The sequence below is a fragment of the Ochlerotatus camptorhynchus genome, unplaced genomic scaffold (assembly GCF_037179485.1).
Source record: "Ochlerotatus camptorhynchus isolate MF236.1 unplaced genomic scaffold, CSIRO-AGI_Acam_v1.1 ptg000361l, whole genome shotgun sequence".
Taxonomy (NCBI): Eukaryota; Metazoa; Arthropoda; class Insecta; order Diptera; family Culicidae; genus Ochlerotatus; species Ochlerotatus camptorhynchus.
Window position 1 is genome coordinate 3624679 of NW_027040849.1, and position 27770 is coordinate 3652448.

The 27770-nt window shown below is 37.7% G+C and overlaps 1 protein-coding gene across 1 annotated transcript; it reads right to left on the reverse strand.

Annotated features, from left to right (window-relative positions):
* Nucleotides 1-7593: 7593 nt before the first annotated feature.
* Nucleotides 7594-25848, reverse strand: LOC135709456 (DDB1- and CUL4-associated factor 8). Its single transcript, XM_065231805.1, has 8 exons — nucleotides 25303-25848; nucleotides 9979-10486; nucleotides 9640-9896; nucleotides 9192-9579; nucleotides 8813-9139; nucleotides 8588-8733; nucleotides 8277-8520; nucleotides 7594-8206 (listed from the first exon to the last, which is right to left on the reverse strand). Exons 1-8 carry the CDS (start codon nucleotides 25509-25511, stop codon nucleotides 7856-7858), a joined length of 2430 nt encoding a protein of 809 aa, XP_065087877.1. The 5' UTR covers nucleotides 25512-25848; the 3' UTR covers nucleotides 7594-7855.
* Between the last annotated feature and the right edge of the window lie 1922 nt (nucleotides 25849-27770).

Below are 27770 nucleotides of genomic sequence, written 5' to 3' on the forward strand. Positions count from 1 at the left end.
TTATTTCAATATTTTTTATCATTTTTAAGTTGTTAAGAGTATCTTAAATTGTATGATTTATGCAGTTCTGTTGATTACATATTTGTTTATGGTTGTTATAGTGTAGCGATATCACAAATTTTTGAAAAAAAATCGTAATGTTTCTTGTTACTGTTTTGCTCAAATATAGCAAAAAATAATGTGTTTATCAACTTGGTTGCTTGAGAAGAAATGTTCCTCGGCTTATTTCACGTCAAATGGATGGTAAAAAAGAGTGTATTCACTGTTATAAGTGACAGTTTCAAATAAAAAAATAGCAAAAATATACTTTTTTCACATTTAGATTAAGCAAAACATATGACGGACACATCCGCCCACTATCCTTTAGTAACCAAAAGATAGCTAAAAAAGCTAGCTTTCAGATAGGCTTTAATGTGTTTTGCGATTTTCTGCGAAAGATTTTGAAATTAGGAATAACGAGTAAAATGTTCATTCGAAAATATCCGTTTCTAAGTTATATAATCCGAGGGGGACGACTCTATCTACGATGCAGGAAATATTGTGTTTTGCTGTGGCTAGCTGCGCGTACGCTGAGTAGATAGAAAGAAGATTTATCACGATTTTGAAGATTTCCTGCAAAAGATGATGCGCGATGCAAGTAGATGCGAGAAATGAAAGAAGATTTTTTGAAGATTTATTCGCTAGTGTGAGATTTTTGGAGCCTCGAAAATTGAGATTTAGATGTGTCGCCCCCCTCGATATAATCTGCGGTGTATACTGTAGCAAGCTTCACAATGCCTTTTTCAAAGCACACCAACATGCACACACAAACACACACGTACCATATATCTATCTCTTATGGTTCATGAGTTATGATTTTTTAAACAAGCAGGTTAGGGTGGCCCCTAGACAATCGGCATTCTTTAAATATCTTTTTATACGTTCATTTCTCGTGAAATTTTTATACTAGGCACTTTAAGAACTTTTTATGACGCATATTTTTGCTAAGTTGTTATCTCTTTTATTTGAAAAGCTATGGCTAGCTTTTGCTGAAAAATATTACTTTTTTTTTTTAATTAAATTAAATGCTTTAAACAGTAAAAGCTCTTATAGTTTTTTACAGAAAAAAAATAAGAAAAAAACGATGTTTCCTATGGAATTAAATGTTTGAAAATCGGTTTGCTCCATTTCGAGATATTGACAATTGAACAGAGCAATTTTTTCGAAGAAAATAGCCTTTAACTTTCTAATCAAAAAAGATAGTAACCTAGTTGCTCGAGAAAAAATATGCGTCATCAAAAATTCTAAATGTAATCAGAACAATGTTTTTACGAGAAATTAACGCATGAAAAGATATTCAAAGAAGCCCCATTTTTAGTGGCCACCCTAACCTGTTTGTTTAAAAAAAATCATAACACATGAACCATAAAAGATAAAAACGTTGTGTCTTCAACAAGGTTGCTTTGAATTGAATGTTCTACAACTGTTTAGAACACTACTTTGGTCTATCTTAAATAATAAAAAAAGTTTGTATTTTTAATTCACCAATTTTATGGACCACCCTAATTTTATGAACATAAAAAGATTGAACAAAACATATGAACAGGGTGTCCATCCAACCGGGAAATCCGGGAAAAACCGGGAATTCAGATTTACCGGGAAAAACCGGGAAAATGCAGGAAAACCCAAATTGCACCGGGAAAGATCATATATACTCATCCCAAGTAACAATTTTGATTTTGTATTAGTCTTATAGGCCATAATTTGGTCTTGAAGAATCCTTTAAACATTTATACTTGTAATGTTACTTGGAATCAATCAACTTTATAGCACATACATCATTATATTCTCTTGCTTACAACTTTCATATTATTCTTTTCTCTCACTCGCTATCTGTTCACGCCCGGATCTAGCGGTGATTTTGCGTTGTTCCTACTACGATAGCTAAATTTATAGAATTTCATATGTTGTCATTAGAATGCATATGGTGTCATTGCTTGAATTCTTTTGCCACAGTTTTCCGAGTGAAATAGTTCTAGTATAAAGGCTGAACGAGACATATCCTTTTAGGAAGCTACTTCAAGATAGAAAAGCAGATTCATGCCGTCTCAAACTCCTTGCAAACTCCGATCATGCTTGGCATGCAATTGTTCGATACCGGACATAGAGATAAATTAAACATTAATTTCTGCACTTTGTGCTAACCAGATACCAATATTAGGATATCTTTGAATACCGAGGTTAGTCGGTAAAACATAAAGATCTGAATTCATACCTCTCACTTCAAAATCATGAGTTCAAATCTCACCTGTATAAAGCACGAATGATCCGAGAGTGTGAAAACTACTATAAATAAAAAAAATACTTTCCTTGAAATTTTGCTAAGCATTCTCAAATCATCCTCTTGGAATCCTGTTAAGATTCTATTAAGATTATTTTAAAAAATCATTGGAATTTCCTTGCATTTATCTTCTCAATTCCAATCCCCAATTGAGAATAACATACTTTGACCTTACTATATATTACAGACTGTATTGTTTAGGGTCAACAGTTAAGTGATTTTTTCAAAGTCCTGAATTTCGTTAATCTTTGAAGGCCGGAAGCTTTAGTATCGGCAAACATCAAAAAATCATGTAGTAGGATCTTCTTTTTTCAGAAGTTCTTTTCCAAGCCCATCAAATTGTATTTTATACAAGTCCGGAATCAACAAATTTCCAATCCCAGATTTTAGATAAATTCATGAAATCTTTTCTATATTTTAGAAACATTAAATTTTTCTCGGACTGTGAACTTACATTCTAACATATCGTAAATTATTCTACACTTTCTTAATTTGTTTGAATTAAACATCGCGAATTACTAAGTACCAGCATTAAAAAAAATGTCCAATATCTCTAAAATGTAGGCCAGAATCATACAACTTTTTGGAAGATCGAGATTTTTCGAGAAAATTTTCCTCGTTCCAGAATAATGATAATTATTGATACGATCCAGAACACTTGTCTAGGTTCCAGAAATATGAAAATTTGTCTATGTTTGAAGTTTTACAGAAGTTTCTATATTCGATATCTTTAAAATTGCTTGTCTTAAAATTGACAAATTTGTCCAAGACGTTGAACATTTTTCTCTGGGCCTCAATTTTTTTTTTCAATTTCAAGATTTCCCAATAAATTTCTATGTTCAAGCATCCACATCCCGAAATTCAACCAATTCGCGGTCTGAATCTAAATTCAACTTATTCAACGGTTGGTTTTCAAAAAATCGTGGCAGAAAAATGAGTACTGTGTGAGGAAATGGAGGTTACAAATTAATCTATTCATTATCCAATTAATACTGATTTTACGAAAACAAATTTATAAGATACTTCAACCATTTTTTTTATTGACAAAAAAGCTTGTAAAATGCTCATGGTGGTTTGGGAATTTACAATATTTGTCAAAGCGGATCGCATTCAACGACAGATTAGATCCATATCTTTAATATCTTTCCGATCAATAAATATCACTATTGGTCACTTTTTTTATTGTTTTAGAGTCACTATTTGGTAATTTTTTTCGTTATTGTAGTCGATACTATTTATAAAATACCCATTACCAGCCCTGCATATTGTAGAGGAATTCTGCAGACAAAATTTTATCATTATCTCTAAAGGGTTATTTTTGAACGCCTTTTTTGTTTAAGGTAGAGTTTTTCTTTAATAACCCGGAAAAAAACAAGGAATTGAAAAAAAAAATTGAAGCAAGTTTACCTAAGACTCGACCTAAGAAACCATATACCTTAAACTGACGGTTTGGGCGCAAACATTTTTGTCTTCCTAAATACGGCTTTGGGACCATTGTGCATTGGTTCTGGCTCTACTATACTCCTTTTTGTGACGTCTTGATTGTCAAGGTTTCTTTGTACAGCTAAAAAACATCTATTTCAACTGTTTTATGCCTATTTGCAACCATTTTGAGGTTTTGGACAACTTTTGTTCTAAGGGGAACCACTGTGCACTGTGCCGAAACACATCGTAGCACACGGCACGTTAGGGCACTCCATGATAAGTATAAGATAGAATATAATATAAAATGGCATCACTGCTTTGAGTTGACATTTTGACAAGCGTTGCTAACATAGTAAACGTTTGATTTCTTCAAAGTAAAGGGGAAGTTTTTTTTTCAGATTATTTTTTTTAATTTTCCAGCGAGAGTATCCTCAATCATAATAAAAGGTTGCACAATTGGAAGGATTTATGTTTTGGGTCAGAATAGGCCTGCTTACGTATTAACCCCAGATGGCAATAGGGTACGGACTGAAAAAAATTGTATAACAAGGATAATTGAATCCAGTTCCAATTGCAGCATTGATGTACGGTATCAACAACAACCGGGTACAGAACGATGGAACGATCCCGCCATTCTGCAGATGCAACTGTAACTGCAGCAGTTTCTCCCGCAGAACCACTCCATTCTATGGACTGTACGATCTCGTAGATTCGATTGACTGTGGCTGGTGACATCAGTAGATCTTGTATTAGCAACATTACACACTAAGATTTTGTTTTCGTCTTCGGTAAAATTTTACCGAAATCAGAATAACTGAACGTTCGGTAAAACTTAGACCTTCATTTTAAAGTCCATTGAATTAAAAAAATAATTTCAAAGCATGTTCAACCTTGTTTAAACGATCAAATCTTGTCATTTTTGTGTAGTTTCAAAGTAACTGAAAAGCAATTGAATTAAATTGCATACATTTTACCGAAAAGTTCAGCTGTTCAGATTTCGGTAAAAATTACCGAAGTCGGCTATAATTTCTAAGTGTGTAGGAAGGATGCTGCTAACAGAATTGTGAAGGTAACCACACCGGAGGTAACGGATCCTGGTCAATCTCAATCGCGGTATTTATAAACGCGATCGGAGCCGCCAGCAGGGGATAAGTATGCAATTCCGGCAAAACCAAGTTAGGATGAAAGTTATGAAGGAACAACAAGCAAATACAAAGAGAAGGTAGTAATCAAACGTTGGCAACCGGTATCTAGATCCTGGACCAAGATTTGCATGCTGCTGGAAATTATTTGATGGACGATTAGGATAAACAGATTAAAAGTAAAAATCTGAGAGCCATGACAAAGAAGAAGAGCATCACTATATTTGTTTTTGTGTTGTTAATGAACAATCTAAGTGATTTCCTGGGTCTCCATTTTATTTATTAGGGTGTTCAAAAATTCAAAACCATGGACGCAGTTGATTGACTATCCCACAAAAATATGTTTAGCAAACATCTAAATTCAGTACCCAAAAGTTAAGGCTAACAGTAGGAAGCAACTGAAGGTCTATTGCTGCTTCTACTATCGCCAGTGGAAGTTTTAGGTCGAATCCTTCTTGATTTCTAGGTTGTAGCATTGTCCGAGTACCATGATGATAATGTGGGTCATAAGTACAGGTTTCGGCGAACGTCTACCAGAATGAGGCACGATTAAGATATTTCTTGTCCTGGATGGACAGCTTCTGCCATCACTCACCCTTTTCCTTCTCGTGGAGGAGTTGAGCTGGCAACGTTGGCAACGGTCAGCGTATACTGGCAGTTCCAGCAGTGACCGACGATCTCGCGCTTACCAATCTTATCACTTGTTTGGCATCGTTAAAGCAAGAGGAATGAATGTTGTGCAAAGAAAAACTCACATTCGTGTTATTTGATGCACGTTTTACTTTTTAACAGGACAGGCACAGTGATTGCCCTCGTATATACTGTGCAATATACGCAGATATATAGCTCATTTAATGATCCATGAGAACTTGACAATGTAAACAAACAATCTCAAAAGTCATAACTGCAGGGTTGCCAAACTCATGGGATACTGAGATCGACAGCTTGATTGCCACACTTCGGCACACTCGGCCCAACGCTTGCCCCAGCTTATGGCACTGATAAAGTTCTCGGTACAGATTGAGGTGTGCAGAGTTGAATACCCCTTGGTCCACCAGGTTTTCATCTACGACCTATAGAAAATGAAAATTAGACGGAAAATGGCAGTTATATGAACAATAACCATTGGCATGATTTTTATGGGGTGACACCAAGGGGTAAGTCAGTCAGCACATTGTGCCGGAATTATATTCTACACAACTTGGGCACATCCATCGGCACATTTTCAGCATACCTTCGGCACAATCTCGTAGGCATTAGATTGTTGTAAATAAAATGGAAGCACTGCTGGACAACTGTCATTGAAGTTGCTCAGAACATTACGTGCTGTTTGACTATATATTCAGGAACATCTTCTAATTGAATATACCAGAGAAACTCAGACCAGCAGTTCACTTATAGATCTAAATACGAAATGTAGGTTCTAGAGTGGACTCAAGAGGAAGAGACAGTTAATCAGACTTTATTAGTACCCTTAATTCAAACAATGCCGCAGCTCACACAACACAACAAAAAGAAGTCTATTACCCTCTATAGTCGGTATCCAACAATACTCCCCACTGGTTCCAACTCTTTCCGGCCGAAAGGCTAGGTTTCTGGTCTGCCTTTGAGGGCATTATAAAACACTAAAACACAGGACTTTTATTACCCTATGGATCACAAAACATCGAAATTTCGCACACCCGTTACTTCCCGCGTCATCCTCAATCCGATTTATCCTTGCGATTTCAAACCAAAACATTCAAGGTGTCAGAAATACCGGGTTGCCGGGATGGGTATTTTACAAACAATCGCAGCTTGCTCTATGATCGGCACAATCAGCATATTTGCGGCACACTGACAAAAAAGATGACCCAAAATTGGTGTGCGGAGTGCTTTTGATGCGAGATGAATGGAAGTAACCCTGGATGGAAGACCTCCAACGGCATCACCCATCGTGCTATTCGAGGGATTCCTGTACATATGTTTAGATTGTGAAATTCCGAAACATGATAAACGTTATGAGGAGATTTGAACTGGAAAACAACGCCCTTATCATTATTAATGTATTAACATCCTTTCTGGTCATCATCCCAAATTGGAAAGCTTGGCAACGATAGTTGTCGCTTTTGTAATTTGGAGAGCGAAAGAACATTTATTGTGTGATTGCGCTGTACTATTTAATATACGATGCAGATTTCTTGATAAAGGACTCACCGTACCTGGAGAAATTTGGACCAGTATACACAATAAAGTTGTAAACTTCATTCGAAGTGCAATTCCATATTGGGATAATGCTGATGAACAATGATGAAGATCACTCTAAATAGTGGTTGACAGGGATGAATCGCTCTTTTGGGACTTTTTCGTTACTTTTTAATATAGAATGCTTGGGATGGCAAATAGTAAAAGAGGATACACCACAATAGATCAAAACACTGGTAAATGTCCCCGACACGGGGGAAAAATGAAAAACGCTTCTTTGAGGTAGATCTTATAAAGGGAATTTTTGTGTCATACGCAAGGCTTTCACCAACTTATTTCAGCAATAAATTTATTTTATTTCGCATCTAAAATTGCATTTACAAGAAATACGTGAGCGAACCTTTTGTAATGCAAGTAGCTAGGTACCTACCCTTCAAACATAATAAAACAGTAAGCGAATTCGCCAAGTACCTATGAAAATGTACAACTTCTTCTGGAAACAAAACGGAACAGCTTGAATCATTCATTTTATATATCTTTTAATTTTATTCAAAACAAACAAAAGCTTACAATAAAAAAAGAGTGCCCTTTCATCAGTACATATTTTCCCTTACGCTTATATGCTTGAAACGACCGCATTCAAGTTGCAAAAACCGTATTGAAAAGGTTTTTGATAAAATCACATTTTTTCCGCAGTGTCTCCGCTGCCTTTTATCATTCGCACACAGCCACAAACACACACACACACACACACGCAGACCAATCGAGCGATAGCTCCGACATTCTACGACGGATTGCATCGCAGAATCATACGGTTCTCGTCGTCGTCTTCCGCACCGTCGCCAGCGGCTCCGGCTCCACCTGCGCCGCCACCTCCAGCACCTCTAGCTCCACGTCGCCCTCCACGTCTTCCACCGCCGCCGGCACCACCGCCATTACCATCGCCATCCGCTTGATCTTCGCTGTCCGAGGAAAAGTGGCGGCGTAAACGCCCACCAATCCCCTGCCGGCTGAACATGAGAAAATCCAGAATGCGATCCTCGCTGAACGACGCACAACGACTGGTCTGGCGGATCCGCAAATTTCGCCTAACGCACTTTTCCAAGCCTTCGCGGGAAAATACGGGCGATTCGTGCTGTAAAATGCATGGCAAAAATTGTTCAGTACAAAGCATTCCGGAAATAAAACTCAAACACTATCATTACCTCATCATCTGGTCCACGTGGAACCCAAATTTTGGCGTCATCATCCAGTCCCGAAGTGGCCATAATCGGAAACTCCGGATGCGGTTCCAGGCAATTTACAACTCCGGATTCATCGCCATGCAGCCAATTGACGATGATTTCGGACTCCTTGTCCCAGAAGAAGATGTTTCCACAGTCGCTTCCGCTAACTACAAACTCGGAATTCGGACCGAAGAAGTTGACACCCTTGATAGTTTTCATGTTGCTGTGAGGGAGAAAAAGCCCTATTAGGAATAACAAGCCGGCAAACAACACGCACAACGTATGAATACCAGTGTCCACTGTATCGATGGAGGAATTTGCCATCCTCGTGGTTGACGTTGTCGAACAGGAAGACATCTTCGTCACTATAGCTGGCCAAAATCTCCGTTCCGGTGCTGTTGTAAACCGCACATGTTACCGTTAGGTATTCTTTTTTCTATAACAAAATCAAAACAATAAACTTTCCCAGCTCGGCACTCACGGTTGCCTATAAACGTGAGCGAACGCAAACTCACGGTTTTCATGTGGGCAGCATAGTGATATTTCATCGGTTTTGATGGGTTTCGCCGATCGTACACCCGGACGGATTCGTCGTTACCCGAAACGCAAAACTCGTTGTCCAGTGGATGGGTGGAGATGCTATATAATCGCTTTTTGGCATTTGTTACTCGCTTGGCCACGTTATCGCGCAGATCGTAGCTTTTGACCACTCCATCCTCGCATGCTGTCAGGAACTCAAAGGGACACCGAGCCGGAATGGCAATCTTGTGGATGGGTTGACTTTGCTTGAACAATACCGTACGCTTGACTTCGCCTGCCGGTCCAACGCGGATTTGCCGGACCTATCCAGAATCGAATTAGAAAGCTGCAATCTATTTCTCGGGATAACCTTACCTGTCCGTCCCTACCCGTTGAGATGATTTCTATTTCACCGCGGTAACCGGAGGCATCAACGAACTTGGTCTGGAAAACGTTCGCACGGTGTCCACTGCTGATCGACTGCATCAGCTTGTTCGTCTGCCAGTTCCACAGGTTGATCTTCAAATCATCGGATCCGCTAGCCAGCAGCGTACCGGCCGAGTTGAAGTTCAAACTATTGACACAGCCCTCGTGTTTGCACAGGCGATGCGACATCTCCAGCCGTTCCACCAGGTGCTTCGATCCATAGGCACGCGATTGAAACTGGTACGGTTTATAACCCAACCCACCCAGGGAGGCTTTGTTACGGAACGACAGTCCCAGCGAGCGAAGTTGAATGTCACGGAAGTAGTTCCAGTTATTCCTGTGCAAGAAAATGATTGATTTAAATCATGTCCAGTTGATTTCCTAAAAAATAACTCACTTTACACCGGCAGTCTGCATAAAGTGAAGACTCTCCACGTCAATCTGCTCGTTGGCATTGTTTTCCGAACCACCTTCGTTGTCGCTGTCGTCGCTGTCATCGTCATCATCGTCGTCCGCGGAAACCGCCGGTGATGAATCCGAGTCATCCGAATCTGCTGAAGAAGTATCACTATTGTCATCACCATCATCGTCATCGGCATCATCATCATCATTGTTACCATTGTTGTCATCATCATCATGGCTGCCATTCGCGTTCTAAACATTGTACAATGCGAATATAAGAGTATTTCAATCCCCTAAACCAAAATCAAAACCAAAACGTTAACATCACACTTACCTCCTGGTTGATCTCATCAACCAAACGTCTAATCATTGCCTCTACATCGGGATCGTCATTGGAATCATCCTGCGCGGCCCGCTCCGAGCCGGACGAATTCGATCGTAGCCGATAATTGCGACCGCGGAAACGATTCCTCGGCCTATTTGGCCGATTACGTCGCTCTGCGGCCAGCGCACCTGCAGCTGGAACTTCCGGATCTACATCGCCGTCAGCTGCAGCTGCAGCAGGAGCAGCAGCAGCACTAGCATCTTCAACTGCACCTCCTACGGAAGCGGCTACATTCCCATCTTCTGCGTTTGTGGCATTGGCCTCAGCTTCGGCCGGTGAGCCTTCTATCGGAACATCCTTGCCATCGCTCTGTTTTTTCACCACCGGCGGAGAGGACACCGTTTCGTCCTCCACGCTCATGTTTGAAGGTTCGTTTTCCTCGGGAGGGCCTACGGTCGGGATCGGATTGTCCTTACAGAATCCGTCTTCATTATCCGGTTCTGACATTTTGGTGTCACTGGAAAAAAAAATTACAACGAAGGTGTTATAATAATTATCGACAAAAAAAAGGTCATCAAGATAGCCTTATACCGAAGACAACAAATCAAGAAGACTGGCAACTCTTCCATTTTCTCATACGAACGCTATGAGACTGGTACAATCGCGTCATCTGCCGCTCAAAGGTAAATGCTTCGAACGAATTTGATAGTAAAGATTACATCCTCGGAAGAAAGGTTTGTGTATTTGCTCATTTTTCTATGCGTTGCTTCCACCTTCACTCAAGCGCAGCGCCATTGTATCTGTCGCTTGGATTCTGGCAAAGTTGCCAGTCTTCTTGATATGATGTCTTTGCTTATACAGAGGCCAGCGAGAGACATCACTTTCGAGAAATCACCGAGAGAAGTCATTGTTTACAAAAGCTGTTACGCCCTTATTCCAGCTCTATCTAGATTTATAGGATAGCTCAGAAATTCAAACACAGTCCGGAAAATCCTACCAATTGAAAAAAATCTAAATTTTGAAACTTGTCAAGCTTCAAGATAACGACGTATTGCAAAATTATATTTCATAAGTTAGCTAATTTTTTAAAGTCTAAAATTTTAAACATTTTTAAAAGTTTCAGTTATACGTAAATTTTTTGAAAGGCACTAGGCCAAACTCTACTGGGCCCAGTGGGTCCTTGAACCGAATGTTATAAAGTGATAGATTGATAGAAATCTGAAGGCCAGTGATGTGTGAACTTTCAAAAATTTCAGACTTCGTTTTAAATATGGCGTTATTTGCAAGATCTCAGACGAAAAAAACGTAAATGTTGAACTAAGGTAATCAGAGATGAACTAGCTTCCGGCTAAAAATCTCTTAATTAAAGAATTAAAAAAAAAACTAAGTTAATCATTTTGGGTCTTGAAATATTTAAGAATTGTGTGGAAAATTTTGATGAGAATGCCAAATGAGTATTGATGAGAATTAGTTTTCTACAATACACTCTCTTTAGGACTTCTGAGGACACTTCTTAAGTAATTTAACTAGAATTAATTTTGAGAAGCATTTCAAGAAATTTTTCAGGAGAACTAAAGATGATACAGTTCCTTTTCGATTTTGTCAACCCTATCTGAAATTTTTGGCTGACATAAACGGGAAGCTGTTTTTTTCAAATTTTTTAAACCTTCAAATGATTTCAAATACAAGATTAACCCTAGGGGCACGCAATAACCTTTAACTCCAACGCAGGCAACGGCTGTAATTAAATTAATTCCATCATTCATCACTAATGTGCGTGGTCCTTTACCAATGACATTTATATAAGGTCTGGGCCAACAGGCAGCTTGCTGGTGTTAGAAGCAAAAATGTTGTAAACATTACTGAACATCTGCGAACAGATAGACATACGTCACTGCCAACAGCTGTTTCGTGTTAAAAGATAAACATTGCAATATAATACGAACACCACTAACCATTTGCACATTTCACTAACAACAATAAGCCCTTGTGCCCAGACCTTATATAAACGTCATTGGTCCTTTACAGCGTCTCGCCTGGTTTTTTTTTTTTTAATTCTTTATTTAAGAGATTTTTAGCCTTAGGCTAGTTCATCTCTAAGATCTCGCCTGGTTACCGTCAAGACCAATGAGGTACAGAAAAAGGTGAAGCAGATCGTGAAATATGGTTGTATTAGTAATCCAAAAAATCAACGTAAACGCAATTAGTGACGTCACTAATTGCATGTATCTTACAGGGGTTTTACTCACACAACTTAACCGACTGCTTCACCTCGGTAGTCCAGCTCATTGCGTCAAGGCGAGGTCGTCTGCAAGGCCAACGATCTCATCTCCTTTGAGCACGCCGTTGTACATCCCGTTCCAGAGCGTTGGATCAAGGATGGATCCTTGTAGAACTATTACCGTGATCGTAATCGATACCTGTCCCATATCTGTCTCTTAGACCAGAACCAGGTTCTGGAAGTAACTCCTTAGAATTCTGCACACGTAGTCAGGGACTCTCGTTCTATGCAGCGCTTCGGCGATGCACTGTGGTCCAAAACGGCAAAAAGTGGAACTTTATTCCTAGAGCCTAGCCTTTACATTTTAGCCATATAGTGTCTTCGGAAAAAATGTTTGTTTAAAAATCTTACATAATATAAAACTGTCAAAAATTAGTCATGTCTTACTATGCAAAAAATAAAAACACTAACTTTTTTCTTTGAGGATATAGGGGAACGATGTCTTCAGCAAAGTTGTAGACAATGTAAAAACAAGCAACTTCATTCAATGCATCAAAATTCTAAATCCTATATTTTCAGAGTTATGGAGCTTTTTCTATGGAAGTTCCCTTAAACTTAGTTTTTCATACTTAACTTCTTTAAATTTCATTTTTCAAGTATACAATGTTCTAGACAATTATTCAAACAATCAAAACACACGTTTTTGCTAAAGATCATGAATCATTACAATTACTCCTTGTAAAGCTATAACAACTTTTATCTTTATTTTTCCATTACTTCATAAGCTTTTAGGAGAGAATGGGGCAAGTGAGGACACAAAACCAACTTTTTTTTCTTGAAGCTTAGCTCAAGTACTATAAAGTTGAGAAGGTTTCATTTGTCGCTCCCTTCCCAAATTTGAGTACAATAACCTTATTATTTATAGTTTTTCATATATTTTTCACTTTCTTTTTTAGGTTTTTTATACATAATTTTTTAATCTTTAAAATTTGAAGTATATAATGTTCTAAATAATCTTAAAACAGTAAAAACACATGTATTTGTACAAGACCGTTAGTCTCTACAGTAATGCATTGCAAAGTTATAGCTTATTTTAACTTTATTTTGCTTTATTTTTTTGTTTATATGGGAGAATGTGGCAATGGGAACACAACATCATCTAGCCTTCTTGAAGCCCAAGTACCAAAAAGCTATGCAGATTCAATTTCACCCTCCCCTCCTCCTATTTGAGTATGACAAGTTTACGCTGTTACATATTTTCTTGTTTTTATAGAAAACTTAATATATTGAACATTCGCTGCAATAAAATTAAAGCTCAAAAATAATACACCATGTACTTACGCGAATAACATATTCAGTTTCTTTCTTTGTCCAAATGCTCACGACACATACACCTAAATATCAGCAACACTGCCAGCAGGCAGTGAAATCACACAAACTGTTATGCTATTCGCGTATAGCTCAAAAATAATACATGGTGTATTATTTTTGAGCTATAATTTTATTGCAGCGAATGTTCAATATATTAAGTTTTCTATAAATACAAGAAAATATGTAATAGCGTAAAGTTGTCACGCTCAAATAGGAGGAGGGGAGGGTGAAGTTGAATCTGCATAGCTTTTTGGTACTTGGGCTTCAAGAAGGCTAGATGATGTTGTGTTCCCATTGCCACATTCTCCCATATAAACAAAAAAATAAAGCAAAATAAAGTTAAAATAAGCTATAACTTTGCAATGCATTACTGTAGAGACTAACGGTCTTCTACAAATACATGTGTTTTTACTGTTTTAAGATTATTTAGAACATTATATACTTCAAATATTAAAGATTAAAAAATTATGTATAAAAAACCTAAAAAAGAAAGTGAAAAATATATGAAAAACCATAAATAATAAGGTTATTGTACTCAAATTTGGGAAGGGAGCGACAAATGAAACCTTCTCAACTTTATAGTACTTGAGCTAAGCTTCAAGAAAAAAGGTTGGTTTTGTGTCCTCACTTGCCCCATTCTCTCCTAAAAGCTTATGAAGTAATGGAAAAATAAAGATAAAAGTTGTTATAACTTTACAAGGAGTAATTGTAATGATTCATGATCTTGAGCAAAAACGTGTGTTTTGATTGTTTGAATAATTGTCTAGAACATTATATACTTGAAAAATGAAATTTAAAGAAGTTAAGTATGAAAAACTAAGTTTAAGGGAACTTCCATAGAAAAAGCTCCATAACTCTGAAAATATAGGATTTAGAATTTTGACGTATTGAATGAAGTTGCTTGTTTTTACATTGTCTACAACTTTGCTGAAGACATCGTTCCCCTATATCCTCAAAGAAAAAAGTTAGTGTTTTTATTTTTTGCATAGTAAGACATGACTAATTTTTGACAGTTTTATATTATGTAAGATATTTATACAAACATTTTTTCCGAAGACACTATATGACTAAAATGTAAAGGCTAGGCTCTAGGAATAAAGTTCCACTTTTTGCCGTTTTGGACCACAGTGCGATGGCCTCCCGGCTGGCGCTGTTGAACGCATTCTTGAAGTCGATCGTTTTCACGGCGCAATATCGATCTCCTCGCCACAGTTGTTCAGGCATTCATTCTCGGCTCTTTCAACCACTGTCCGAATTGCATCTACCGTTGCTCCCTAACTGCCTCTGCGACAATCCGTGCTCACTCTCTGTGCATTTCGTCAGCCTGTTTAGAATTATGCTTTCCAAGCGTTTTCCGAGTGTATCCAGCAGGCATATAGGCCTATGCGATGCTGGATCCCCCGGTGATTTTCCTGAGCTCCTCGTTGGTGGCTTCGACGTTATGTCCCTCTCCCTCTCCATTTGGTGTAGGTCGTTGTGTCGTGCTTCGAGAAAAGTCATTCCACGATGACTTTCAGCTTCTTTGGGCATCTTAAGCGGGCATCGTTGGACCTCTGACCTTCGCCATCACGACACGGTATGCGTCGTCAAGTTGAACCATTCTGAACGCCCATCCCATAGTGGTTGTATCACATCTTTGCTAATAATGTATATATCTATATCTTTTCCGGTACCATGGAGTCGACAAAGTAAAAGTATAAGGAGAGCCGCAAAAAGAAGCACATGCGATACGAAAATGGAATAATGCTCGTGTTACGGTTTTATAAGTCGCAACTAGGAACTCAAGATCATCACACTAAAAATGTGGACGTCAATATATCGTGGATCACATCAGAAATGACATGGGAGACTTTCAGGAACTAGCAGTGATGCACACACTAAGATTTTTTTACAGTATACTGTAATTTTTTACCGAATATGGCACAGCTGAACATTCGGTAATCCTTTCGGTAATTTTTTAATTTACAATCCGTTCTGTAAATTTTCTTCGCTTGTGGCCTGTCAAAATGTACTGACCTGGACTGTAAATTTTACTGAAAGATCGGTAAAGTTTACCATAGCGTTCAGTATAATTTTTACCGAATCGACTGTACTTTATTTTCAGAATAAATAATAAACATTGTAATTTTTCTTGATTGATTAACTGTTTCTTTCTTTCACCAAACCAAAAGATTCATTCCTTATAACCATATATTTTTTTGGAAGATGCATTTTCATCTTGCGTTTGTACAGCAAATTATAAAAAAAAAATCAGTAAAGAACCCGGACGAGGTTATCAACTAAGTAGCGAACCGTTCTAAAATGCAGTTTCTGCGGTAAAGGAGGACATTGAGTTGCATAACGTCCATGGCGTCTGATAGAAATTGACCCAGAAATGAAAAACTAATTATATTTTCGGCATAAATTGCACAGAATCTAGCGAAAAGTAAAGTACTTACGCTTCACAACGTAGAACCGAAGGACACTCAACATCGAAATGGCAGCCAATATTGAGTTTGACAGTACGAAAATCTGTTCAGTAACTTTTACAGAATTCGGTGCTTTATAGCTGTTTGATTTTGTAAAAGATTATTTTTACAGTATACTCGTCACAATTTTTACAGAATTGCGAAATCGCAGCCTTTTACAGTTTCGATCCGCAAATTTTATTTACAATTTTCGGTAAATGTATGTAAATTACGGAAATTCAGCAGTTCAGATTGCGGAAAATTTGTAAAATAATATGTTTTACAAAGTATTCGGTAAAAATTACATTTTACCGAACAAATCCAGCAAAAAAGTACCGAACACGATTTAAGAAATTTGGTGTGAGAGAAGGACAACGGACACGACAATTGAACATAAGAGTGAAGAAACAGCGAAAGTTGGTGAGATCGTTTTAAATTATTGCTCATATTTGTACAAACATTGCTTACAGTGCTTTCCCGATTTTGTCTACCCCCGATTTTGTCAGCCTGCAGATTTCACTAAATTTTTGAGTTTTTAAACATGAATTCTCAAACTCTACGCTATGAATAATTGTTATTCTTACACTTCGCTGTAATGTGAATGTTAGGGGAAGCGGGGGTAAAATGTGCTTACGGGGTAAAATTAACAATAAATTGACGATTTTAAGTGCTTTTTTATTCAAATATCTATCAATTCAACGCACAGGTCTTTCAGCCAATGTAACTTTTAAATTTTAATTCATTTACATTAATGTGATATACTACTACTAGGAATTATTAGTTTTGAATTGGTGTTTGCTGGAAAAATCATTTTCACCACGGAAAACCTGTTTCTTTTTTTTTTTGCAATTGTAATAAAAACATTGCTTCATTGTCAGCAACATTTATTCTTTAAAAAAGAGCATTACATATTTCATTGAATTATACATAAATGTTTTGATTGACTTTCAATTTTCAAGAGATTTCGTCATCACAAATTCTCGAATTCAACGGAGATAAATAACATCGTTAATTGAAAGGGACAATGCTTCAACCTAATCAGCCCTATCAGCTTTTGTTTTGGATTTTCGGAGAGGCAGTTTGGATTCCGGAAAGGGAGATCAACGATGGATGCAATTCGAACAATGGTCGAGAGAGTCGAGAAGGCGTCGAAACAGAAGCGAAGAGGAGATCGATATTTTTTTTATTTTTTTTTGTAGTGATCCAGTGGCAGCAACTTGCTAAAACTCTACACTGGACCCCTTTTATTGATAAATTTTGCTTCTATGAGCCTCTATTTTAAATCAACACACAGACGTTCCTAGGCTATGGTGCCCGTTTGGTAACTGTTGTTTTTGTGCTGATACAAATAGTTTTGATAATATAATTGCGCATTCTTGTTTTTTTATTAAAGGTTGATTTTCGTCCCAGTCTTGTCTTCTGTCGTCACTTATTTTGTCATTTTGTCTTGTGTATTAACCCCCACTTGTCTTGTTTATTGTGTCAACTTGTGTCTATTGTCCTTTCCCATCTGTAACTCTGTCATGACTAATTTCATTGATATATAAAAATAGTAATATCAATTACAGGATAATATGGTTATTTCTCGATTACTTTTTCAAAGGGAAGCACCAGCTCCTGCAAACAATGCATCCGATCGTCGATCCGGCGCAACCGGCAGCTCGCACACGCTTATCAACACCACCAGCAGGTAGAGGAAAATTTCCCCTATCTGATGATAGTGCCAGCACGCGCGGGCGAGCCACCAGTTAAGCCAAATCGACGACCAAACGCACTGCCTACAAAAGCCGATACGCTCCCTTGAAAAAGTTATCGAGATTTCTACTAATTAATGAATTATTGACAATTACCTCTCATGATCCTTGGCTCTGATTTTAACTTACCACTTTTTGATTATTTATCAAATACCTCTCCCAGAATATATAACTCCCCGATGCTTTGTTGGTTTCTGGTCTCATTTGGATTGGTCCTGAATTTGTTTGACATCCTGTTCGAAGTAATTCTTTGAGTTCCAGCTTGTACGTGTCTCACGTCATATGATTCGCCATTCATAAAGATAATGGGTTAAAAGGGAGTAAAACATACATAAAGGTAGATTAGTATTAGTTGTACTTGATCCAAACAATAGAAAGAAGCATAGATGACTTAGTAGAAAAATAAAACTAATAAATAACTAAAAGTGCAATGGATAAGTGTTAGTTCCGGGATCATTTTAGTGTTAGTAGTTATGTTAGTTTTGATCCGTATTCAGCCCTGCTGGCCCCTCAAGCACTATTTGCAGCAATTGTGATAAGATTATGCGACACTGCTACTACTACTATGTTAGATGTATGACTTGTCAATTTTCGCAACGCAATGTCTTTCAATAAATCACTCAATCAATTTGATGTTTGAAAATTTGCTCAAAAGGGCTTTGTTGACACATCATACCTTACCGAAAACTAAAGCACAACAATCCTAATTCTTATTTCAAACCTATCAACATATTTAACATATCTTTCCTAAAATTTCACTTGTTCGTAAGCGCCTGGTTGAAGATATGACTTTCGCTATTGACATTGTCTGTAATTAACAAATACACTAAATAGGAAGATTTATTATACAACTTCATAGGCTAGTCGCCTCCCTAAGCGGACCCCTCGCGTCCTATCTCTTATGTTAGTTAACTTTCTGAATTCTATAATTGAAGTTTATTTAATAAATAACTGAAATCTCTAATCTACCTACATAACCCATGCTTTTAAACTACAATTCAACGTGTTTCAAGTACTTCTGGCTTTTACTTATCTTATCTTATATCTTTGTTCGTCCCAGATGACACCTTCAAATGACTAAAATGCTTCACTTTGAAGTTAGTTTCCAAGCTAATTTTAAATTGTATATTGTATAGGGTAAATGTTCCAACTACGCTCTCACGCTCCCACTATGTGGCACCACAAAAATACATATGGGTATGTCACAATAGAAGCACACCACAGTGGAAATCCCGAGCCATAGTTCAAACACTTATCCCAAATCAAAATGAAGCACATATAAGATTAGTTACAATACCATGTACAAAAATGATGTTTAACATTGTTTTCTGAGTAATACTTCAATGAAAACAACAATGAAAGCTTGTCACGCAAATAGAAGGAGCACTGTTGGGCACTTTCTGAAATACTTCAATAGTATAATTCCGTTGCAAACCCAAATAAATCTATCTGCGTAAAAAATAAATAAAATAAGAGTGATTTGCGGCAAAACCAGCCAGTATCACACCCAACGTCAGTGCCTATACGTAAGCGTACTACGACGCGGCGCTCAATAAAAGGAGTAACAAGTGTGATACTATCACTGCTAGACTAGATCTTTGGTTCTCTCATGCAGCGGTTTATCAGAGAGGGGAAGCTTAGTAATCCCCATCGCCTGCCCATGTCGCCATTCTATCGCGGCATGAGCCAGCAACGCCGACCATAAACCTACCGTCTCCAACACTCCACTATAAAGCATGAAATTAAGCCCGCCCACCAACAGCAAGGTGCAAAAACTAGCCAAGGGGAGGGAGAAGCGAAGAGGAGATCGATATTGTACCGTTATAACGATCGACGTCAAGAATGCGTTCAACAGCGCAGTTGAAAAACCATTACCAAAGCGCTGCATAGAATGAGGCTCCCTGACTACCTGTGCAGGATTCTGAGGAGTTACTTTAACAGCCTGGTTCTGGTCTACGAAACAGATATGGGAAAGAGATCGATTAGGATCACAACGGGAGTTCCACAAGGCTTCATTCTTGGTCCAACTCACGCCTTTGCCTCGAAGCGCGTGTTGAAATACCTGGGAGTGATGATCGATGACCGGCTAAACTGCAACAGCCACGTCGAATATGTCTGTGAGAATGCTTGGAAGGCCATCAACACAACAGCTAGAATCATGCTGAACAAATCTATTCCTAGCAATATCAAGAGGCGTCTTCTGGCTAGATACTGAGGTATGGAGGTCCAGGCTGGTTGCAGCACTGGAAACGAAGCAGAACCAAAGGAAACTGAGCAGTACGTTCCGGCTCATGGCCATGCGAGTCGTGAGTGCGTACAGAACCATATCATCGGAAGCAGTATGCGCTATCGCCGGAATGATCCCTATCGGCATCACCCGGCGGAGGACAGCGAGTGCTACAGTCGAAGAGAAGCCGATAGAGTACGGAAAGTGGTGAAAGCGGAGGCTTTGGCAAAGTGGCAATAGGAGTGGAACACGGTGGATAGCGGTAGACGGACACATCGGTTATTACCGATTGTTTCGACCTAGGTGACGAGAAAACACGGAGAAGTCAATCACCACCGGACGCAGTTCCTCAGGAAATACCTGCATCGGTTCGGACACGCAGCGTCACCCCTATGTCCGGAGTGTGGCAACGTGGATGAAACGCCGGAGCATGTGGTCTTCGACTGTCCAAGGTGCGAGACAGTGCGAAGGGAGATGCCTGTCCTTAACGTGGAGAATATCGTCGATGAAATGTGTCCAGAGGAAGGTAAGTGTCATTCCGTCGAAGTAGTCGCTTCAGTGTGGTCCCGGGGATCCAGGCAGAGGAGAAAGTAAGGAATGGGCTTTAGTGGAGCTACACTAGGCAACTAGTGGATACCACCCCGTCCCACCACAACTCCCCCCATTTTCTCTGCTTTGAAAGTTGATACATATTTAGTTCTATAACATTCCCCAGCAAACCATTTTCCTGAAAACCATTCTCCAGAAAACCATTCCCCATAATTCACCATTCCCCAGAATGAACCATTCCCCAGAAAACCATTCCCCAGAATGTACCATTCCCCAGAATGTACCATTCCCCAGAAAAGTATGCCATGTATTAGATTGACTATTTTGTGTTTATTATAGTCACTTCTGGAATCTTCTTTCGCGTATCTAAAAAAAAATAGAAAAACTTCTTAATGGGTCAAGGGATTTTCCTTTCGTTGAAAATATAACAAAAGGAAATAATTAATTCTTTGGATATACGATAAAAAAGGGAATATTCCCTTCTTTGAAAATATAAAAAAAAGAAAGAATTAATTATTTGGATATACGATAAAGAAGGGAATATTCCCTTCTTTGAATATATAGAAGAGAACATCATTAATTGGCTAAATGTATGATAAAAAAGGGAATATTCTTTTCTTTGAGTATATAAAAGAGAAAATAATTAATTCTTTGGATGTATGATAAAAAAGGGAATATTCTCTTCTTTTAATATATAAGGAAAATATATAATCAATAGCTTTTCGCAAGAGATTCGGAGTAATGACCATTTGGGATAATAACGAGAGGAATAATGTTATAAATTTGTAATCGGTAGTTCAACGTTCTATGCATCGATTTTTTAATCCATCACGAGAAATTCTTCAACTCAGGTCGAACAATTTCTTCGATAAGGTTTAACAGTTTCCGACTGGTTGAATTGGATTGCATAAAAGACCCATTGACTTATTAAATGATGAACGAAGTGCTCAAAAACTTGAAGGTTGTCATTTTATAAAGAGCTAAAAAATGGTTTGGAATTGATAAATACATAGTTCCATAAAAGTAAACATAGTGTATTATCAATAGTAAAAAAAAGAAACGTGAAAATTACTAATTTCATCAACTTTTCTGGGGAATGCTTTTCTGGGGAATGGTACATTCTGGGGAATGGTACATTCTGGGGAATGGTACATTCTGGGGAATGGTACATTCTGGGGAATGGTACATTCTGGGGAATGGTACATTCTGGGGAATGGAATTCTGGGGAATGGTGCATTCTGGGGAATGGTTTTCTGGGGAATGGATTTCTGGGGAATGTTATAGAATCACATATTTCATTATCGTTAAAGGAAAATTAATTCAATACTTCTAATTATTTTATGGTTTAGAAGAGTTTTTACAAATAATAGGACAAGGTGGGGTAAAACGCACGCTGGCGTTATATGACCAACAGTGTTTTTCTCGTACTATTAAAAGACTACTTGATATAAACAATTTCTCAGTTGACTGTTCTGCAACTCTTCTAGTGATTATGGGTGAAACCCCATTAAATTTGATTTGCAAAACACGTAATTAAGCACGGATAGTCATATTATCCCATAGCACCCCGTACCCTATAAGGATTTCATTATTCTGCACTCCAAAAAATATGCACGTCCGATCTACGTGAAAACATAGGTAGCTTTCGTCCATACTACTTTGCACGTAACATTTACGTTAATACCAGGTAGGGTTAGCGTTAATACCAGGTAACGTGATTTCCACTTAAGTTGGAAGCGGTTATCACGTAATGTTTACGTGATTTTGAAATGATATTTACTGGAAAATACTGTTCATCTCGAGGGGGACGACTCTATCTACGATGCAAAAAAGATTGTGTTTTGCTGTGGCTAGCTGCGCGCACGCTGAGTAGATAGAAAGAAGATTGATGACGATTCTGAAGATTTCCTGCAAAAAATTGATGAGCGATGCAAGTAGATGCGACAAATGAAAGACGATTGTTCGAAGATTGATTCGCTAGTGCGAGATTTGTTGACCATCTTAACTTGAGATTTAGATGTGTCGCCCCCCTTGGTTCATCTTATGTTTACGTTCCGTGGTTTCCACAATAATTAGAATGGATTTGCACGTAATGTTGACGTGATTTTGAAGTGATCTTTACCGGATCTAACAAATACTGTTTTCTATTTTTTCCAAGAAAATAATACTTAAATATTGTTAGCATTTTTTATTAATACGTCAAGTATGTCATTGAAACGTTAATATTAACCATTTCGCTTTTCCAACACTTAATTAATCATGACGATTCAGATGCAATATCCGTTTGCACTGTTTACTGCTGAGTCAGGCTAAATTGACCTTGGGAAATAATCCCCGTAAATTGTATCTTGTAACCCAGCCTATGAAATCGAAATAAATTTAATTAGCAGTGTATGACGGATTTCAAATAAAGCAAAATTATATAAAAAATACCTTCAAACAGTTGCAGTATGCTGAATCACTTCTTCCACTAATATAATCGATGCCACCATATTGTTTAACTTTTTCATACATGTAAATCACGTAAACTCATTTTACGTAAGCACACCACAATCACACAACCGCAAATAGAAGTTTGATGTGACAATGTTGTCACATTCATCATCAGGCCCAGTGAACATGACATGATATATTTATCAATTTTTCTACCATCATGTAAACATGAAAGTTGAAGCATTCGAATGAGCTACGTGATTTTTCACGTAGATTGGATGTGTATATGTTGTAGAGTGTACACGATTATCCTTTACTTTTTACGTGAAATTTTCTTAGCATCAACAAACATGAAAATCACGTAAATTTTATCAAAATTTAATCTGACATTGACGTAAGCCACGTGCAAATGATCGAAGTGGGGTGTTAAAGAGGTTACGCGATTTTTCACGTAGCATTAACGTGAAGATTTTTTTGAGTGTGTAATAGTTTTGATCAAAAAATAATGGGAAATTTTTTCCCGATTTTGTCAGTTTCCCGTCAGCCTAAAATTTGAGAAGGGGCTGACAAAATCGTGAAAGCACTGTAATAACTTTTTCCTCAGAAGTCTAATCGATTTGCAGTCTTGGACAAAGATTTTTTGTTTTGTTTTTCCTTTATTTAACGTCGGTCTCTGTTCCGCAATCTAGTGCCAATCACCGACGAACATCGACTGCCATCGATTGACGGTAATCGAATGTGCAAGGAAGGCAGCTTCCACACCTGCGTAGGATATCGCACCCATTCAAACACACATGGGCCGGGGCCAACAGTTTTACTTCCCTTCCGAAGGAAGACGTGACCAGAGATTTTTATGCCTCAGAAAAATCCCACCGACCTCGGCTGGGATTGAACCCAGACCCATTGGGGTGAGAAAGCAGTCAAGCTTACCACTACACCACCGGCGCCGGTTATCTTGGACAAAGATGTTCTCCATAGTATTCCCAATTTATTTCCGAGATTTTAAGAATTTTTGCAAGCAAATGAATAGGTTTCGTTTCTTATTCATTTTCCCATACAAAATTTAAATTTCTCCCGCAAATCCCGATCATAAACAAATTTGTTCAAATTTTGGAGGACGTCAATACACATCGGAAGAGCAGTGAGAACAGGGTGTTGTGATCTACCATACAAACGTGACCCATCCCAGTGTTTAGGTGTTGACCTAAATCATGATCAAGACCTTGTTCAGACTACAAAGTTGTAACATCGACAAGAAAACTGTCATCAAGATAGGCTTATAAAACATGTTATAACTGCACAGTCTGGCCCGCGTTTGATCAAGGCATTATGACTTTTTTACACAAAGGCCAGGCTGAGCAGTTATAACATGTTTTATAAGCCTATCTTGATGACATTTTACATATCGATAATTATTATAACATGTTATAACTCTGTAGTATTAGGAAGCCATGATGACTTCCTCAGACTACAGAGTTATAAGATGTTATAATAATTAACCACTTCATTCGAGCAGTTAAAATTACGTTTACTACCATTCAAACTTTGAAATAAAACATTATTTTGAGATTTTTTCTTCTAGAATCACGAGAAAAGTAGCCAACATTTGTGCGTTTCTTAAAAAATAGAGATTAGTTGGTCCAGTTTTGTGAAATCGCAGGTAGAAAGTCACGCCAAAACTGCTTGGCAAAGTGGTCAATTATCGACATGAAAAATGTCATCAGGATATATAAGGCACGTTATTACTCCTCAGTCTGACCAGTGTTGTTTAATGCATGGTTCACATTGGCGAGTTATAACATGTTATAAGGCTATCTGGTGTGTTTATCTGTAATTGAAATTATTATAACATGTTACAACTCTGCAATCTGAACAAGACATAACCCTCCTATCATGGACAAAACCACAGTGCAGTACTGCTCTTGCATTGGAATTCAATGACGAAAAAGCGCATAGATTTCTTTGTCGCAAGCGCAAGAATTGTCTGATTGAAAACATTGCACCGCCTTATCATAAATCTTAGAATTACTAACTAACGTTATGCAAATACCATTTCTTCTTAAATATTACACAAAATCATTCTTATTAAAAAGAAGAAGATAGTATTAATTTTAATTCAAATCTTTCAATAGTTGTCCACGTAGTTTATGGACTGCCCCTTATATCAAACAAAAATACAACAACGAAAATAAAATGTCATTTTGAGAGATATGATGCAAAAACTTTCATAAATTCCAGTGGAATTATTCTCATGACAACATCCAAGTCAACATATGAAGTTTGTTATGGCAAATCTATATAAAAAAACAGACATAGGTTAATAAAACTCACCCTTCAGTATCCTCTGGACAAGCAGATTCTAATGCTTCTGATGGCGTCGATGGTTGAAGCAGCTGTTTGTGAGATTCTTCCACAACATCTGCTACTGCTTCTGCTGCTGCTGTCGTGGACGATTCCAGTTTATTACGTTCGTCCGACAATTTTGTTTTCTTGGCCTGGGAATGATTCCCTTCTCCTACACCCGCATTCTCATCTTCCATGATTTTACTCCTCCGTGCGGGATTCTCAGTCTAAATAGTCCAGGGCTTGTGACCACTTATACGGCACGTCCAATATTTACTCCTCCTCAGTAGACATTTTGCATTTTAAGAGGAAAAAAAAAAGATGGGGCCCACACTGCCACCCTTGCATTCGGGGAGCACCCCGAATTTAGTGTCTGATTGAATCAACCAAATTACATCTACCGAAACCTCTAACTAGACCTGGCGACTCCAGCCCACATCGGTGGACAAAACTGACACCGAACTATACCGGGTATTCCGTTATTTCAATCGAATTTTACAATAATTATTATTTTTAGGCCTTGTCACTATTTTGTTCGTCTCTCGTGTCCATCGCACAAAAAAAACACACGAAAATAAACCTACTACGTCGATCTGGTCGCTGTTCTGTCTGATGGCGGAGCAGTGTTGTTAACTGTTCATGGAGTACGATCCGTATATATAGGTAAAAAAAAACATATTCCAACGATAAACCAAATGATAGAACTATTCCACAAATTGTTTGGATTATAACCCGAACGTCATTAATCAAAATAACTATAAACATTGTTTTACCTAAGTAATGACCATTTCCCAAAAACGGTCTTTCAAAAAAAAATTTGAAGTGATGAGCGGGTGCTGAGCCCCATTTTTTAGAATCATTAGAATTTCTTCGGAACTTTTAAAAAAATCCCTAAAAATCTGGAAAATCCGTAGAATTACATGGTCGTTCCGTAGATCCGTATAGTTAATCTAAACCTCCGTAGATCTGCGTATAATTCTGTCGAACTGACAACACTGCGGTGGAGTGGATGCGATGCGTTTTAAGGATGACAACCTTTTCGCTCGCACACTGGTCGCAAAAGCGCACGTGAGAGGGAACGAGAGAAAAACAAAAATAATAATAGCGGGGTGCAATGTTCGAGAGATGCATCCGTGCACCCGTGCATCTGTGAATGAAAATTTGGATTGAAAATAACACACGGTCGATTGAACCAAGGTACATATAGGTGTTTTAATGTGTGAAATTCATGATTCATTTTCAAACATTGAATGAAACAATAATACAAGAGCAAATTTTCATTATGTCGTAAGTAACATTCGCACCAATCCGAGTAAAATAAAGTTTTGTTTTGATGACCGAAAAGTTATTCCTATTTTCAATTAAACTCGTATGATCTCATAGTGATAGCAATGTTTAACATATATAGCAGGGTTCTAATCATACAAATGCAATTCGCTAGCTTTCATGTTAAAAAATACTGGTTTTTAAGTCAAAAGTTATTATACGTCGTTTGGTGGCCCCTATTCACGCAGAAAAAACATAGTTCAACCAAACAAAATCCGTTTCATTTTTAACAAAATTTTGAATAGAATATAGATCAATAAAATTGATGGAGTAATTCAACAAAACATTGAGTTGAAATAATACTTAAATGTTTATTGAATGGAACATCTGTTTTTATTGATTCAAAAAAACTTGAACTTGAAGCATTATTTAAAGTAATAAACGTTTTTAGTTAGCTTGAAACATTAATTTTTTTGTTTCAGAATCAAATATATAGCTAGTCTTTATTGAAAAATGAAGCAATATTTTTTATTTATTTATTTATTTAATTATTTATCAATTAGCCTATTCCGGTGCACCATTTGCTGCGTGAATGAGTTGTAGAACGTGTTGTCCTTGTGTGTCTTGATGTGCACCAGGATGTCGATTTATGTGCACCATGATGTTATTGTTGGTGGTAATTTTGAAGCGATTCTGCTGCTAACTCGGCTGCCACTGAGCTGCTGATGGTGACGATGCTGCTTCAACAAGGAATGGTTCTGTTGAATCTCCGGAATCAGACGTAGGTTGAAGTTGGTTAGATTCTGTTCCTCGCAGTTCGGTGAGACACAGGAGGTACTGTATATTCAGCGCCAAAGAATGAATCCGTCGATGTCAGTGTAGCCTTATTTTGCCCTATCGCACGTCAGCACTGAAATTGTAAATGCAAGTTAATCGAGAAACTTTATTAATCGACATTATATTTAAAACTACTTACTTTTGAAGATCAAAGTTTAAAGGCAGCTTTTCCATAAGGAGGAACTTTTTAACTATAAACAGCAACGATGTCGATATAGACTGACAGTTTGAAACGTGCACTTAAAAATTATTTAGTTATAACAATGAAAACAGCTTTAAACAATTTTATTGGTTTGATTTAAATGAACTTCTGCATTCATTTGAATCTTTTTAGTGAACTGAAGCAAATATAA

What these genes read in the sequence shown, in the direction of transcription:
- LOC135709456 (XM_065231805.1), bottom strand. Translation starts at nt 25,511, where the DNA reads ATGGAAGATGAGAATGCGGGTGTAGGAGAAGGGAATCATTCCCAGGCC. An exon ending in CAACGGGTAGGGACGGACAG is followed by an intron (nt 9,140 to 9,191) that starts GTAAGGTTATCC and finishes GATTCTGGATAG; the next exon opens with GTCCGGCAAATCCGCGTTGG. An exon ending in CACGTGGACCAGATGATGAG is followed by an intron (nt 8,207 to 8,276) that starts GTAATGATAGTG and finishes TGCATTTTACAG; the next exon opens with CACGAATCGCCCGTATTTTC.